This window comes from Vipera berus, assembly GCF_964194415.1.
Source record: "Vipera berus genome assembly, chromosome: 1".
NCBI lineage: Eukaryota > Metazoa > Chordata > Lepidosauria > Squamata > Viperidae > Vipera > Vipera berus.
The window spans coordinates 282,039,927-282,056,589 of record NC_138202.1 but is presented as its reverse complement, the minus strand read 5'-3'; the positions used below and the strand labels follow the sequence as shown (position 1 = coordinate 282,056,589).

Below are 16,663 nucleotides of genomic sequence, written 5' to 3'. Positions count from 1 at the left end.
TATGGCCTACTGGGTGGGCGTGGCCAGCTCTACATCGTTCGCATCAAGGGTGCCTATGGGGGCCTGGGCAGGAGTGGGACAGATCTGAGGGTCTCTGGCAGGAGGAGGGTCTCTGGGCCAGGGCCAAGGCAGTGGGGGCCGTTCCCTCACTGTTTCCAGGATGGCTTCGCGGGCCACATGAAACCACTTCGCGGGCCAGATCTGGCCCCCGGGCCTTGTGTTTGACATGTCTGCCCTATAGTATTTCAGACAAAAGGTTGTCCAATCTCTTCTTAAAAACCTCCAATATTTGCCTCTTTGCCTCTCAGTCAACAAACAATATTTTCCCCAACACATTACAATAATCGCTTGCTGCAAATCACTTTTTTCTTTTTGTCAATCCCTCATTATATCCCCAAATCCACAATTCTTAATATTTTGATAGAAGGTAAAGATATAACCAAGAAAAACATGCATTTTAATATATAAGCATCGATCAGAAGCCATATTAACCTTTCTACTGATTTCAGCCCAAGATACGGTAACAGAGCAAAATAATGTTCCATCTCCTAAGTTGCATTTCCAGCAGCAAGGCAATTGCAAACAATTGTAATAAACATTTGCTAGATGTTTAATATTCATGATTTCTTTTAATATAGTGCAATGACTGAAGTTCTTTTTCCCTCTACCAATTATATGCTGTTAAGCATTAACAGTTTTTAAAAGTTATATTGGGGAATTAAAGGGAGTCCAACTAAATTTAAAATTTCAAAAAGTATAATTATTAAAGGTAAGTAGTTAAAAATGAAAACAGATGGTATCGAAGGGGTAATATTCATGAAGTCCAGTTTACGTATTTAAATTTAATAAACTTTCAAGGCATATTTAGGAGTCCTCTGATTTGAAGAAATAAAAATGTTTCAATATGGGCAAAGCACTGGGCATATAGACTTTCTTTCAAATGAATAAGTCATTTTTTTCCTCAGACAATTTTCTTCAGAATGGGAAACTATAATACATGTTTTGTTTTTTTTACTGTAATTTTCCTGTTTTCTGTCAGCGGGATCACTTTTGCATGATGAGATCTTCTTTAGAGATAAATATGAATTATATTTGTAACAAAAGTGGACATTATACCCACAATTCCTTTACAACTGTTTTAGGTCCAGATTGGTGGCAAGAGGAACTGTTTGATAAGAGGTTATTTCTGCCCTTCCTCTTTGCTGCACCTCAAGTCATATGCCTCTCCTGAGAGAACAATTATATTGACATTATGGGAATCCTTTAGTGAGAATGGAAGCAATTTGAGTGTGCTTTCTAATGTTGGAAATTCAGATTCAAACCACTGAAATGTGTAACATTGGGTGGATATATAAATATCAAATTGTCAAAAGCTTCTACATCACCTTTATTTTATTTTATTTTTCCCCCTTGTCATTAAGAGACTGTAAGAGTAACAAGGCAACGTTTGTAGATGCTGCAGGCTCTATAGTTGCAGGAATGAAAAAAAAAGAGAGATCAGGTGTATGCTGCAGCTGTAGATTACAGCTTTATACCTGAAGCCATAATCCAATCGTAACGGTAAATTTTTATTTAAAAAAAATGTATTTACTTATTTCCAGTGCATTAGAGTAACCACATTCCATTTTCATCTGCTTCTTTTCTTCTTAAGTGATGATTTATTAATTCCATTGCTTATTAAATCTTTCAACAGTTGTTGTTTATGAGTCCAGTTTTGTATAGGTTATATGGGTTGTCATTTAAAATGGAGAACAGTGGAAACTTCAACTGTCTTCTGCAGATGTCCCTATTTTCCCTCCAGCCATGCTCCAGAAGACTTGAGGAACTTCCAGAGCATCCCATGGAAGCATAAATCATATTGCAAATTCAACCAGTCTCATATTTCCCTCATAAACAGAGCAGACTTGAAAGTAAAAATTAACATGAGGGTATACCAGAGACTTGTTTTGAGATGGATGATTTTACATTTCGAATAAATCAATAAAAGTAAAATATGTACTTGTGACCTATTACAAGCACAATATGTTTATGCTTATTTGCTTATTTTTCTTCATGATTGATACATGAAAACAGCATACGTACTGTGTGTGTATGCAGAAAGTGCCTGAAATTTATTCCGTTAGTATATTTTCTAACAATGAAAACTGATTTCCCAGAACAAGTTCAATTCTGCTTGGAAAGACTTACTGATTTCAACAGGTCTGATTATTATATGAAAGTATATCAGTTGAAACTTTTTTTTGAGCAATTAGATATGTTCGGTTCAATGGCATTAACATATATAGCAGCAGAAAGACTAAGAGATATGTATAAAATATAATCTAATGAATAAATTATATATATGTGTATGTATGGATATACACACACACACATTACACACACATGTCCCAGCTCTCTTATAGCCAAAAAAGTGTAATGCCTTTGGTAGAGGACCTGAGATTGAGGACGACACATACCACCCAAAAGGGTGAGGAGGGAATTTGTGTATGTATATATGTGTGTGTGTGTGTATCGTACGCAATTAAGTGTATACAAATCATTATATTATCATTCAACTTTTAAGGGGATGTTGCTAACTGGCATTAATTATGGAACATACCAGTTAACCATGGGCCTAGATAATTTCTAACCCATGGATTTATAATGCCATACCAACGTCGCTGTGCTAATCAAGACAGGTATTATATTATCATAGTAATAATCATTGGATGTACTGTAAGACAGTAAAAGTCACAGTGTAGAAATGGTTTATCTAGGAAAAGGAAACAGAGTAAAACATCTACAGTATAGGCATGAATCATATTACAGTTTTTGTTTTGGAGAGCTTTGCTCATTGATCCCATTAGCCATAATGTCTATATTTGAACCAGCAATGATCAATGTGGAAAACAGCAGAATCTCTATGTAATGTTTGGATAACATTAAAAATTTCCATAGAGTAGCCCAGAGTTATGCTCAAAAGTTAGCATTAGGGATATCTGTAAAAAAAATTGACTGAAATGTAAGGAAAAACAAACTTTGCAAGACATATTCAGTGAACGTTTAATTTTATCAGATATTTTTGAAATGTTTTTCTGAAAGTAAAGTTTGAGAAATACAAGGTAACATTATTCATAATAAAGCAAAATTGGGCTGGAAATATTCAAACACACACATCTCTCTCTCTCTCTCTCTTTGTGTGTGTGTGTGTTTGTATGTGTGTGTGTGTAGGTAATCTGTTCTTGCAGAAAACCATGTTCTCCCTAATCAATTTCAGTGTTAAACATCTTTATTCTGCTTAATAATTGGGTACCTTTAGGTGTGTGTGTGTGTGTGTGTGTGTATGTGTATGTACTTATATATATATATATATCTCCAAAAATTCAAAATTGACAAAACCATATAAGAGAAACATGTAATTTTTTCACAAAAATAAGAGCAAATATATTTATAATAATTATTGATAACAGGTAGTCAACAAACACGCAATAGAGCTCTATACATATTTCTTTGAGAATAAACAATTATAATTAGAATTTAATGTAAAATTGTATCATTTCACAGTTAATTGATTGTTTTCCTGAGATGAGTCTCTGGTATTCCAAAATTATGCTGATTATTGTCACTTACCATAACAATTATGCTACTGCACATCCTACATTCAAGCAATCCACCTCTTTAAAAGTAAGTATAGGAAAAGAAAGCAAACAGGTTTCAGGAAGTTTGTGTTTGAAGAGATAAGCTATAAGATAAGAGAATTTGCTCAAACTGAAGATGACTTACACATTATCAATTAACATGCAATAGCTATTTTATAATTGTGAAACAATAGTAGTATGGGAATACATTAGTATCTTATTAATGCCAGTAATTGATATACAAATAGACAGGCTAATTGTTATTAATTGCCAACATTTATGAAGACTTGATTGCAGTATTAATGCCTTATAACTAGTATTGAATAAACATCAACTATAAAGCACAAATCAATTGTTAAGCACATTGATTTGTGCTTTAAATTGTAAGCCGCCCTGAGTCTTCGGAGAAGGGCGGGATATAAATGGGATTAAAATAAAAAAATATAAAATAAAAAATAAAGAAAAGGATTGGGATTTTACTGTAAAATTCAACAAGTATGAATCTGAAGTTTTCTTTTCTCCAAAGCCTTTACAGGGTTGATGTTCAGAATAATGTACAATGACTAGAGTAAACAAGTAAGCAATGAAAAACCTTTGTGTGTGTGTCTGTGTGTTTTATTTTACCTTATGGCAGTTTTCAGGACATATTATTTACAGAGAAAATTTCTGCTTACTTGAATCATTTGGGAGGATATTTCTTCAGTCTCTGTTAAGCAGGTTGGATAACCTAAGGAAACCTTTTTTCCCCCTGTGTGGCAGAAAAGGGAAAGCGTTACAAGTCAGTCCTTCAACTTTTACAATAGATAAAAACAGATCCGATTCAGTTTAATTATGCATAAAACATACTAACTTTCCTGCGTTAAACATTTAATCAGTTGCAACTTATTAGAGATTCGGGGAGCTGAAGTTTAAGCAAGTGAATTCCAAGCCATCCTTCTTCGTATTCGGTAGGCAAATATATGCTGGGGAAGAAAGAGAAGAGAAGAGAAACAAGTTTTTTCCTCAGGTTAACAGTTTCCAGGGAAAACGTGGAGGGGCGCAACTCTGGGTAGCTTTCATTGGGACCCAAAAGTCCCGGACCGCGTATCTTTTGCCCTCCAGCGATTCCGAGCCGGCTGTCTTCTTTCGCGGACGCGCGTCACGTTGCTGGAGCTGGCCCCTTGGCTGGTTCCCCGATTAGAGTCAATTCGGAAATAACGCAACTCGATTAAAGGCTGGCGGGCTCCGAAGCCGGCGACCGCCTCCGAGAAGAACCGGGAGGCAAATGGCAAGGGCTGGTCAGGTTTGGGTGGCGCGCGCATCTACCTTTTCCCTGGCCAAGGCCAACCTCGCCTCAGCGCCACGCCCGCTTCTTTTCCTTCTCGTGGGGTGTGTGTGTGTGCGTGTGCGCGCGCGCGCTGAAATGCCCTTCGCCCGGTTGGGTAGCGGGCCGCCCCACATCCCAAAAGAGTAGGCCGGAACTGCTCGATGGAACTTCGGCGGCCTCCTATCCCGGGACGGCGCTCGCTCCCTGAGAGGCAGGCGGTGGGGCTGCTCCAGAGGGAGGAAGGACTAGTGGGCTTCGCAGCTCCTCCTGGTCCCGGCCAAACTTGCCCCGAGCGCCTTAAGGTCGGCGAGCAGGGAAAGGTGGAAGTACGACGAGGAGGGAGGGAGCGGCTGATGCGGGCTTCGGTCCAGCCGATGCTTTTTTGTTGTTTTTCCTGTTGTGGCAGTGAAGAATTGCTGTGGCTTTCGGACAAAAACGATCCTTAAGGGGAGGACCTGCGCCTGTACCTTTATTTGGACCAAACCCTTAGTGGAAGGCAATAGCTGAGAGCGTGGAGCATAAGCATCAGTGGCGGAATTTTTTTCGGTTACCTGCAGGTGTTTGGCTTGGAATGGGAAAGTGAAGTGCTTTCAGGTTGCCAATGGGGAAAAAAAAGGACTTAAACTCTTCTAGAAAGTATATATAGCCCAGCGCTATAGACTCGCCGGGCAAATGGTTGGGAGGAGGCGTGGCGGTTGTTTGCTTTTCTCTCGCTTTTGTGAATGGTCCCAAAACTTTCTGACTGAATTTAGGGAGGGGGGGGGTTTCCCTCACAGTAGACCCGAGGCCAGAAATTACGCACTGCAGTCAAGTGGGGGAAAAAAAAAAGGAAAATCTTTTGGGCAGAATCCGAGATGCCTGCCAGGCTTCGAGGGTTTCGTCCTCCTGAACGAGTGTCCCTTTTATTATTTTTTATTTCCCACCGCTCCGGGCTTTTCAAAGCTGGCAAGCCGACCGGTTGCTATACGGTAGTTTTTAGCGTTAGAGAAGTGCTAAGCGCGGTGAGGTGAGGCGAAGAGAGAAAGCTGTATATGTGTGTGGGGGGTGGGCGGGTGGGGGGGGGGTGGGTGGCTTTGAGGCGCGAAGCTCCGCCATTGGGTGTTTTCTGCGGCCGCGGCTGCAAATTGGCAGCACTGCGGGGATTCTTTCTCTCTCTCTCTCTCTTCCCCCACCCCCTTTCCCCCCCCCCCAAATTCGTTTTACAGATGGAAGAACATTTATATTCCTGAGAAGAAACAGAAGGACGGGGTGGTGGCTGAGCGCGCGCGGGCTGTTTTATTTTTATTTTTTTCAAACTGTGGGGAGAACTGAGGGGAAAAAAAGCCCTGCTGTCTTCTTCCCGTCAAGAAGGGAAGTACAGCAATTAAAAGAGGGTAGGCTGAAGAGATTCAGAAGACGGCGGGGTGGGTGGGTGGCAACTGCCTGCACTTCACATGCTCCAAAACGGGCGGAGGGCTGGCGAGGTGGGGGGTGGGGGTTGGCGGCGTCAGCGCCCGAATGACCACCCAGCTTCTGTTTCGTTGCCTCCCCGGCGCCCTCCTAAACGTCCTACCTCAAACTTCCGCGGAAAGGGCGGGAGAGAGGCTCGATGGCCAACCCCAAGAAGGAGCTCTTAGCCCGCCCCTTGCCCCCCCCCCGACTGCAGCGGGAGGGGAAAAGCCCGGCTTCAGCTCCAGCCGGTTTCACTCCCCTGGCTTGAGGCGGAGTGGCGGCGGCGGCGGCGGCGGAGCTCCTACTGGAAGCGCCTGGGCTGCTGACAGCTCCTCCCGCGCTCTCGTAGCGGCGGCGGCAGCGGCGGCAGCGGCAGCGGCAACGCGAAAAGGGAGAGTTTCCTGCAGCATCGTCTCCAACGCAACAAAGCGGCTCCTCCAATCTCCTCCTTTCCCTCCCCTCCCCTCCCCTTCTCCATCTTCCTTTTACTTCGTGCCGCCGCCTCTTCTTCCCCTCCTCATCTTCTATCTCAAACCTCTCGAGTCCCCGCGGGCGGGAAGGAGGAGAGAAAAGCCAGCCAGCCAGCGAGCGAGCCGGGCGCCCGCGAGAGATGGTGGAGCGATAGCACTTCCCTGGGATTTGCCTACATCGGCGGCGGCGGCAAGCGGACTTGACGCCCCTTCCTCCACCCTGCTGCCTTCCAGCTCTAAAGGCGCCACCGGTCGGCGTCGCCGGGCAGCGGGGATCGGTTCCTCCTGCCACCCCCCCCCCACTCCGGTTCTCTGTGGGTCCTACAATCAAGCCGGAGGAAGAGTGGCCGCCGGTGGCGACCGCCCGGCAGGCAGGGGCAGGGTGTTTAGGCGGCGGCGGCGGCGGCGGCAGCAGCAACAAAGGCATCTTCCCTTTCCCTTCCGTCGCTGCTCCCCTCTGCTAAGGCTAGCCATGGAAGATGGATCTTCGTCGGGCAGCTGCTTTAGGCGCTTTACCGAGTGTTTCTTGAGCGCAAGTAGGTGTTGGGGCTGATGGGGGAAGGGCGAAGAAGGGTGGCTGGGGACCGGAGGGTTTTTCTTTTCTTCCCTTGACCCCAAGAGAGGAGGGCAACGGCAGCGGCGCCGGGTTGGGTTGGAAAGTCCTCAGACAAACCCTCCGCTTGAAAATGAGTATGGGTGGGTGTGGGTGGGTGAGTCCCACCTATCTCTCCTGATGGAAGAGGAAAGAGCAACGAGGAACAAACACTTGCTCTTCTGGAAGGTAGGGGGAGAAAGAAGACTTCAGTGGCAGGACAATTGGAGCTAAACTACGAGTACTGTGCCGAAGTTCCTTCTGGAAAGGCGTTACTTTCGGTGCAGACTTTCCGTGTAAGGCTGGGTAAGAATTGGCTCCTGGCTGCATTAAACCTAGAAAGCGTTTGCTTCAGAGCTTATTTCCTTGGCGAGAAACGCTGTGCTGCTCTCCTCAACTGTTTCCCCGGGACGTAACACGCTAGATTTCAGAACTTTTCCTGATGAAAAATACAGAGGAGAGAAATGTGGGGTCCTGAGCGACAAATATTTCCCTATAGAGTAGAGAGAAAGCAGAGAAAACTACTTTTCGTGCCGGGGAGGGATTAAAAAGAAAGAAAGCTGTTTTCTTTCTGAAACTGGAAATTGTATTGATCTGTTTTTGGCCGGCTCTTTTCGCATTTGTTTCCAGGTGTAATGTACATATTGAATAGCATAGAATAGATGACCCTTGACCCTAACTATTCAAAGGAAGAAACCCCAGATATAATGTACCGAGATTTTAAGTCCACAGTCTTTGCTTGTTAATGAAAAAGAAACAATTATATTGCTTACTAACTTGCTAGCAATGGAATGACTCAAACTATAACCATTCAGCGTTGCCAAAGAAATAGAAAAGGGACCCCTTAACTCAGAAACAGACTGAATAATTAAGGCTTTTGATAAAAATGTGCATATACTACATAGAAAAATTCAGCCACATGATTCTAATTACTTAAATATTTTTTTTCCCCAACCGTTCAGTTTGTGCCTTCTGGGTTAATTGGTGAGCTTGTTAGAACAAAATTAAAAAGTTCTTGGCACCTTATATGAATCTGGAATAAATAAGTATTGAACTATCTTTGTCCTATGGAGTAATTACACACAGCATGTTACTAATGTTATAATGATTGACCATTTCTATAGATCGCCTTCATTTTATAGACTACTACCAAATTACTTGTAAACTGTCTCTTTTTAAAATGTTTCTGTTAAAGTCAGTGTGTATTCCAGTTATACAAATGTCCATTAACCAATTTGAGGAGAAATAGACTTCATGAAGTGGAGGATTATTTTTTTCTAAATTCTCATATATGTATGTGTGCATATGAAATATGTAGCAAATATTTTGTACAAGGAATAGGTTCAGAAGAAATAACATGTACACGTGTCATAAAGCTACAGTAAAATATAACGGGGAGCGTACGCATCTCTGCTCAAATTGTGCATTTCAAGTATTCTTATGTAAACTGAAACCGATACGGTATAAAGTTCAACATAACAAACATCTTTCTGTATATTTGAATACAAACTTCATATTTATTTGCAGTTGTTTACAAATGAAAATTAAAGAAACTTAAGTAAACAATTAGGTACAAAACTTTGGACATCCTTCTATCATGTAATATTCCCTTTGGACAGAAGTAATAACAGCTTTCAAATGTTTCCACTAAGCAGCTAATAATTATTTATTTTTTCCCCATTCTTCCTTGCAGAAATCTTCTAGCTCAAAAATATTTTGGCTCTTCTTTTATGCATTGGTGTTTGAAACAACCTGACAGATTTTCAGTAATAAGCCTGAGGACAGTAAAGGCATTTCTAAAATCTTTATACTTCTTTCTTGTAATTCTTGTTTGATTTCTAGGGATGTTTTAAATTGTGGTCTTGCTGAAATGTCCAGCCCTTTTTTTTTCATCTTCAATTTCTTTCACTGACTGTTGGGTTATTAGTTTCTACAGCATGTTCATGTTTAGTAAATACATTCTTCCTTTCCTGTATCCAATATTTCCTGTGTCACTGGCACACAACCCCAAAACATAATATAGCCATATACAGTTGACCAGTTGCTCTTTTCATCAAATGCTTCATTCTTTTTCTCCATGCACATCTTGAATGGTAGCAGTCAGTTTGATTTTTATTTCATCAGTCCAAAGCACTTTGTTCTAAAATGTTGCAGAATCCTCAAGCTGTTGTTTTGTATACTTGATTAAATGACTTTCATAAAAACTCTAGATAAAATACTTCCTCCTGATAACTCTCCCATAAAGATCAACTTTTTGTATAAGTAATGTAGTAGGTTCTCCATCCTCTTATATTTTTCCCCCTAGATAGTAAATAATGAAAGATTGCGGGATTTGATTATGACAGGCTTAGGTAAGCCAGAAATACCACTGGAGATTCTTTACTTGGAAGGGATGCCAAGGAAACATTTTGATTATTGAACTGATAAACTGGATTTCTTTATATTTTCCAAAGGTGACATATTTTCTTCCCCAGTAAGCAGAGGTGGAGGGACATGCCTTACTTAAAGAATACTGACTATGAAGACCCCCGATCAGTATTAAGCTAGGTTGAATCCCAGTTGAGTCAAGCCAAATTATCCCAGAGTCACTGGTAGTTGTGCAGCATGTACATTATAACAACAACAACAACAATAAAATGTGGCTGTGACAAATCATAATTAGCATCATTAATCAATATTTTTGCCTATCCTAGAGTCTTGGGAAGACACGAAAAGTGGATAAAAGTGTTAAATCCAGTCTAAGCATTTGTCTGATGGTGTGATCAAACATAATAATCTTATTCCAGATCCTTGGGGAGGACTTAATAGGTAGATAAAAATGCCAGATCCAGTCTAAACATCTAACTGACTGAGTGACTGACCATAAAACTGGAAAGCAGAATTAGAAGCCAAAGTAGGTTGAAACAGAAGCTTCCAAAGAAGGAGAGTATCCAGGAGAGTTGGATTCTAAGAGAAAATTATAAAGTTTAATTATAAAGTTTACATTAGAGAGATCCAGTATGGTTAAAGATTCTGGGATGCAGAGCAAAGTAAGAGACTGATACTGTTCACACACTGAGACTTAGGCAAGAAGGAGCAATCTGTGTTCACAAGTAGTGTTGTACTACAGAGTGAAATTTTATGCTCACATCTAGTACTATCAATTTCAATTTCAACTTTATTGTCAAAGTACAACATGTGTAGTATATTTTTGGTCTGGACTTTCTGTCATTTGAATATCTTGGAAATGTGAAATGTTATAGCTTCTTTTTTTGATTGTGTTTAAACTTGTGGATGTGTAAATATTTGGATCTTGAACTTTGCTTTTAGAGGGTACAGATCTAGAGATCAGGTTTTCAAGTAGCTAGCCGTTGTTTGTTCAGTAATAAATATGAAATCTCCTTCTCTGATGATAGTTTTTTGACCTGGGACATGCAATAACAGGAGATATTTATTCAGACACAAGTAAGAACTGCATTGTGAACTATTTAGTCAGATATTGCTTTTTGGAAAATAGCACCAGGAAAATGGATGATTTGCAGAGAGATGCAAATATGTTTAAAACATAATTTATTACATTTTTATTGTATGACTACCACATAGTTCTACTTATATCACCATCCACAATTCCATACAAGTGGTTTTTTCCTGAACCATAAATGATGTGACTATTTTTCTACCTTCTGTTTGACTCATAGATGCTAGAATCAAAAGATCTGATTTTACATAATCTACAAATTAGGGAGCATTAACTTTTTAAATTTCATAACTAGATTATTATCAAGTTTGATTAATTATAAAGATGTTGAATCTATAATTCAAAGGACATTTTAAAATACTGAATATTTTCAAATATTTTTTGGTTGGACTATAGGAAGGTGATTTACCCTTTACCATGTGATTTCAATACATTAAGTAATGTTGATTTTAGTAATACGAAAAAAGAGATTCACTTGTTTTAGTCATTATTTTTAATATAGGGTAATAGCAAATATTAATCCTGACACTTGTTTCATGTAATTTTAGTATCTCAGGATGCTGTCATGTAACTGTCTTTCTATGCAAACTGTGTTATTTTATAGATGTCACCGACTTCCAGGTGTCTTGGCAAGATTAAAAGCTATTCAGGAGCAAATGATAGATTATGTTCTCTACCAAGCACAAACAAGAAAACATGTGGATTTAAATCCAGTTCAGTAGAGAAAGGTATATGTGTTTGGTATTTACAAATATCTTGCAATACATAGACCTCACACTCTTATAGGATGTAGGCAAATGTATCAGGAAGAAGCGGGATGAAAAAATTCATCAAGTAAAACATTGCTCCTGGTTCTTTTATGAAAGGTATGCATGCATCTAATCAATAACTTACAAAGACCTAAAGAGCAAATATATTAATTGTGCATTAACAGAATTGGGTGCCACTTTCCCCCATGTGTTGGCTGTGTGTGGCTCCTATTTTATTATCAGTAAGATATCAGATTCTATTTTCATGTATACAGATTTTTTTTTACTATTTTAATTAGGTGTTTCAGATTTGTTGATGGCAACTGATTAGAACTGTTATTATTTTATGCATAAATATTTTAACAGTTCTATGAAAATGCTGAAACAGTTAATTTACTTGTTAGTTTGTACTTTATACACTTGGAAAAAGGGCATAGGTAACCTAGAATCTTGGTGGAAAGGTCAGGTATAAATCATATTGACAATTAATGTTAATATTTAATGATTATTAATAATATGGCCATTAAAAATAAAAAAGCTGTCTATATGTTTTTCCAGGATAAGCTTCTTTCTTTACAGTTCTACCCATGCATTTCTATATTTTGTAATGCATTAGCAAATTATTTCACAACACTGTTTGAAATGTATTTTAATTTTTAAAAAAGATAAGTGCAATTTAGTATATTGTACTCCCTCTGCTGGTTGATAAAATGCAAATAATTTATTCCAATCTATTCTTCATAGAGTGATATTACAATACTAATATTTGAATAGTCTGATGTTCAAATACCCGTGTAAAAATCAAGATTCTTATCATTGTCCTGGTATAAATTCAGAAACTATGTGGATGTGACAGGAAGTGCTCATTTGACAGTTAAGGTATGGCCTTTAGCCAAACAGAGGTTTTCTGTGCTTGTAATGTTGCTTTTAATCCAGATAACACATTTATCATATAATTCTTTTTTTTTTAAATTGTGAGCTGTCTTCTATGCACTAGATTAGGCTAAAGCCTGAGTTCCATAGTGTAGCACGATAATTCAGAAAAAGTTTTAATTATTCTATAATTTGATGTCCATGAAGTTCTGAGTTGGAACTCTGACATGGTATACAAGATGATGATATGAACGTGGGAACGTTCATAGGTCATGTAAAATGCCATTGTGGCAGTAGAAGAAGTGGGTGTTTTGGATCCAGTGACTTACAGGTATGATTGAAATGGAAAAGACTTGTAATCAGGTTATAATAGGCTTGTCTTTGGCGACATTTATGTATCTGATGGCAAAATTGTGTGTTAAGAATGTCTGTGTATTTGCTGCTTTAGTTTAGAACAGAGGTAGGCAACCTTGGCTCTTTTATGACTCATAGACTTCAACTCCCAGAATTCCTGAGCCAGCCAGCTCAGGAATTCTGGGAGTTGAAGTCCACGAGTCATAAAAGAGCCAAGGTTGCTTACCCCTGGTTTAGAAGTATATTTGCTTCATAATGTGTTTATTGACTAATTGCTGATTGTGTCAGGATCAGCATTAATCTGAGTTATCTTGGCAGGAACTAATCTCTTCTGTGGAATTCTGAAGAAATATTCTCTTTGCAAAACCTGCTTTTAATGCATTCATTTAAAATTCAGCCAGATTGGGGAATCACATATGAGAATATTATTGCTTTTTGTTGAATTTTATCTCACATAAATAAAGAAATGGCTTCTCCTAAAAATGAAATTTCAAAGGAGTATAACCTGAACACACTTATGGATTTTTATGAATTCTGGCATATTTCATCCCTCCCTAAAACTGTACTGAGGTTGAACATTTCTTACTATTCTGCTGAAAAAAAAGTTACTCATGTTTTGAACACTATGTGTAAGAGCACTACTTTTCTCAATCTTACTTTAGAAGTAGACATTTGCTTGAACATTGAGAGCAGAACAGCCTATTTCCTGAGTTCCAATTTGAGCCTTCAAATGAAGTATACTTTTAATTTTAGATACAACATTTGATCACTTCTTACTTACTACTGAAATATGAGAATGGAAGCTTATTTGGCTTAAGTTAACCTTGTGACTTCCTCTAACATGTACAGAGATTAATTTTTGAATCAGAGGAGGCAATAGCTATTTCAGCACAGTCATCTTTGATCCTAAAACACAGATTTTTTTGTGTGTTTTTCATATGCAAATATAGAAAATACTAAATAATCACGAAATCTCTTGGTTTGGGCATTCACTTGAGTTTATTGGTAAAGGACAATGATATTAGGAGGAGGGGATAAACTATAACAGAATTCTTTGATGTAATTAACAAGTGCAGAGGGAATCCAGTGAAATATAAGGAAATATTATTCAATTTTTGAGCAATTTGAAAATTAGGAAAGTACTATTCTAGAAAGTGAGAAGAATGGATTTCTGCTTGTTATTGCATGGCATGACTGTTTGTGTGTGTGTGTGTGTATGTGTGCATATTAGCAGATATCATTAAACACTCCACAAATCACTGTACTGGAATGATATGCTTGGCTCTACTATTAAGGAGAACAAATCCTGGTGGCCCATACTGAGGAAGAAGTATGTACAAAGCACAATTAAAGATCCCATATTTTTGTAAGAGCCACTCCTCAAAATGACAGTGTCCACATAGCATGGGTATTTATTTCTAGATCTGATTAATCTATGAATGGTTACTGTTAATGCATTAGAAATAGTTGTACAAATAAGTTCCTTGTGATCACAGCCATTTGAGAGATAAAAGTTCCTTGATTGGGGTTAGCTGTCAAGAGATGAACACTCATTGACTGTGGTTATCTGTTCAGGGGGAGCACAAAATCAACCAGAATAAATTAAATTCTGATCCCAGAGATTGGATTCTTACTAATCAACAGCATCTCAATCTATTCTTGATTTTATTTTAATCTCTTCAATTCATCCAGCCATTATCCACTATGGGCATAGGTCAAGTTAATCAGCTACTTACTTCGACAAAGATGGCAGAAGCTAGATGCATATTGTTGGCACTCCATTCCAAGTCTCTAGATTGCTTCCCTCAGATGTAGATATTGAGTGGGCCATGGGAAAAACAACGGGGATCCTCAACAAATAAAAAGTTGCTTCTTCTCATTCAGACACTGTTCTGTCCCCAGTTTAAGAATTGTATTTCCCTTAGGGACATCTTTCTGGAGTTAGCACTACTTAGAAAGGGGTCAGTTGGGGATGTATTCTAGTTCCCTGCTTTTTAACATGTAGTAACTCAATAATCCATGCTATCTCTATTCCACTCACCAATCTCCACCCTGGTCCATAGGAGGTGCAATGGTTCCAGCTCTTTTATACGCAGACAATGTCATAATTGTGTCCATCTATCAGGAGGGAATGAGAAGGGCATTGAAGACTTTGAACTCTTTTGCCTAGAAGAAAAACTAGTAATAAATTATTAAAAACTAAGTTTCGTAATTGCACACAATTTTCATACACTGCAAATCAATGGGAATACTATCAAGTACAGTAGGTGTGCACATATAAATACTTTGGAATGGTGTTCCATACCATTCAAGTCTCACTGAATATTATAAAAAGAGAATGTGTGCCTGGCTGAGGAATTCTGGGAGTTGAAGTCCACAAGTCATAAAAGGGCCAAGTTTGAAGACCCCTGCCTTAATGGTTCCAGCAGTTTGATAAAAAGACTCAGTGTGCAAATAAGTTGTTTTTGAAGGTTTTTGCAAGCATGACTGAAGGATGCTATTTCTTCTCCTGTTGGATTCCATTTGAATTAGTATTTTGTTAGATAAAATACATCCTCATTTCAATAATGAGAGAATAAAAAAAACTTCTTAAGAATCCAGTGGAGTTCACTTGCAGTTTATCTGTCATTAAAGGAAATGAACAGCTTTGTCCTGTTGAAGATGGTTTGGTGTTTATGCAAGTGATGCAGACACAGAGTATTGTTAGCATTTGCATCTCATATGTACTTTCAAGAGAAGGCTGTATCATATGAAATGTATCAGTCACACTAACATCACACAACTTCTTTACAGTGTGGGAAGTCAGCCCCCCCCCCAGAAGGAAAAATTAAAAGGGCAGAAAAATATATTTCCTCAAAGGATCTTAAAGAGGCAGAAAAGTATGCCCAGTTTTCTTAATAGCCCTAAGTCTCCCTCCCCGAAGCAGAAAACAGCTCTGTAGAAATGTAAATAATGCAGGAAAGTTGGAGGCCCCCAGCTAGAAGATTAAGAAGACAAAGACCTAAAATCTACATACCCCACCCAAACTCTAAGACAGGACATAATAGGATTAATCCACAGATGCCAAAGGGACACAGGTCAAAATACCTGACACAGGAAATACAAAGCCTCAATCAGGAACAGGAAACAATCTCAAGAGCCCCAGAGGGTATAAAAACCCACTCCCTACATGTGCTCATTCTCTTTTTCTTCCAGAGCCATCTTTCTGTTTGGCTCTCCAGTAAATTGCAACCTTCTTTCTAAAGCAGTCACCATGTTGTTTATTCCTGGCTTGGACTGAACCATGATGAAGACTTTTCCTTCAACAACAGACTACAGAGCTTTGCACTTAGTGGTTATACATAGATTTTCCTTTTCCTTTATGCAGCATTTACTAACATTTAAACAAAATGTTGTTATTATCTCTTATCCACTTGTTAAACTATGGCTCATAGTTGCATAGCTGACTTTTTATACTGCGTAAAGGTGTCAGTAGCTGAAAATGGATTGAGTAAGGAATAGTTAAAGTAGCCCAAGGCAGCTTTGGATAGCTGTTGGTTGTTAAAAATTATTTAATTATTACTTTCCATGTGATTTTCCATGTGAAATGCGTTTTACTGTTTTTAAAACTTGCTGAACCATTCTTTTATTGTTGTGCCTTGGCCTGAGGCAAAACAACTGACCAATGTCAAAAAAACTTTTGTTCTTGCAATTTGAACATTGGCAAATTACCTTCCTTATAAAAAATATTTGTTTATTATCAATGACTATAATGTGTTTATATTAAATAAGATATAGTATAATTAGAAGGATTTCACAGCTATTTTGAATAAAT

General features: G+C 38.8%; 1 protein-coding gene across 1 annotated transcript in view; it reads left to right on the top strand.

Moving 5' to 3' along the window:
• Nucleotides 1-7,281: 7,281 nt before the first annotated feature.
• The window catches only part of PDE10A (phosphodiesterase 10A), a gene marked incomplete at its 3' end in the record, with an annotated part of 141,805 nt that continues 132,423 nt past the window's right edge, over nucleotides 7,282-16,663 (top strand). Inside the window, exon 1 of the mRNA XM_081313442.1 lies at nucleotides 7,282-7,360. Within this exon, the coding sequence (XP_081169568.1) occupies nucleotides 7,297-7,360 (64 nt within the window). The 5' untranslated portion in view covers nucleotides 7,282-7,296. The remainder of the gene's footprint in view (nucleotides 7,361-16,663) is intronic.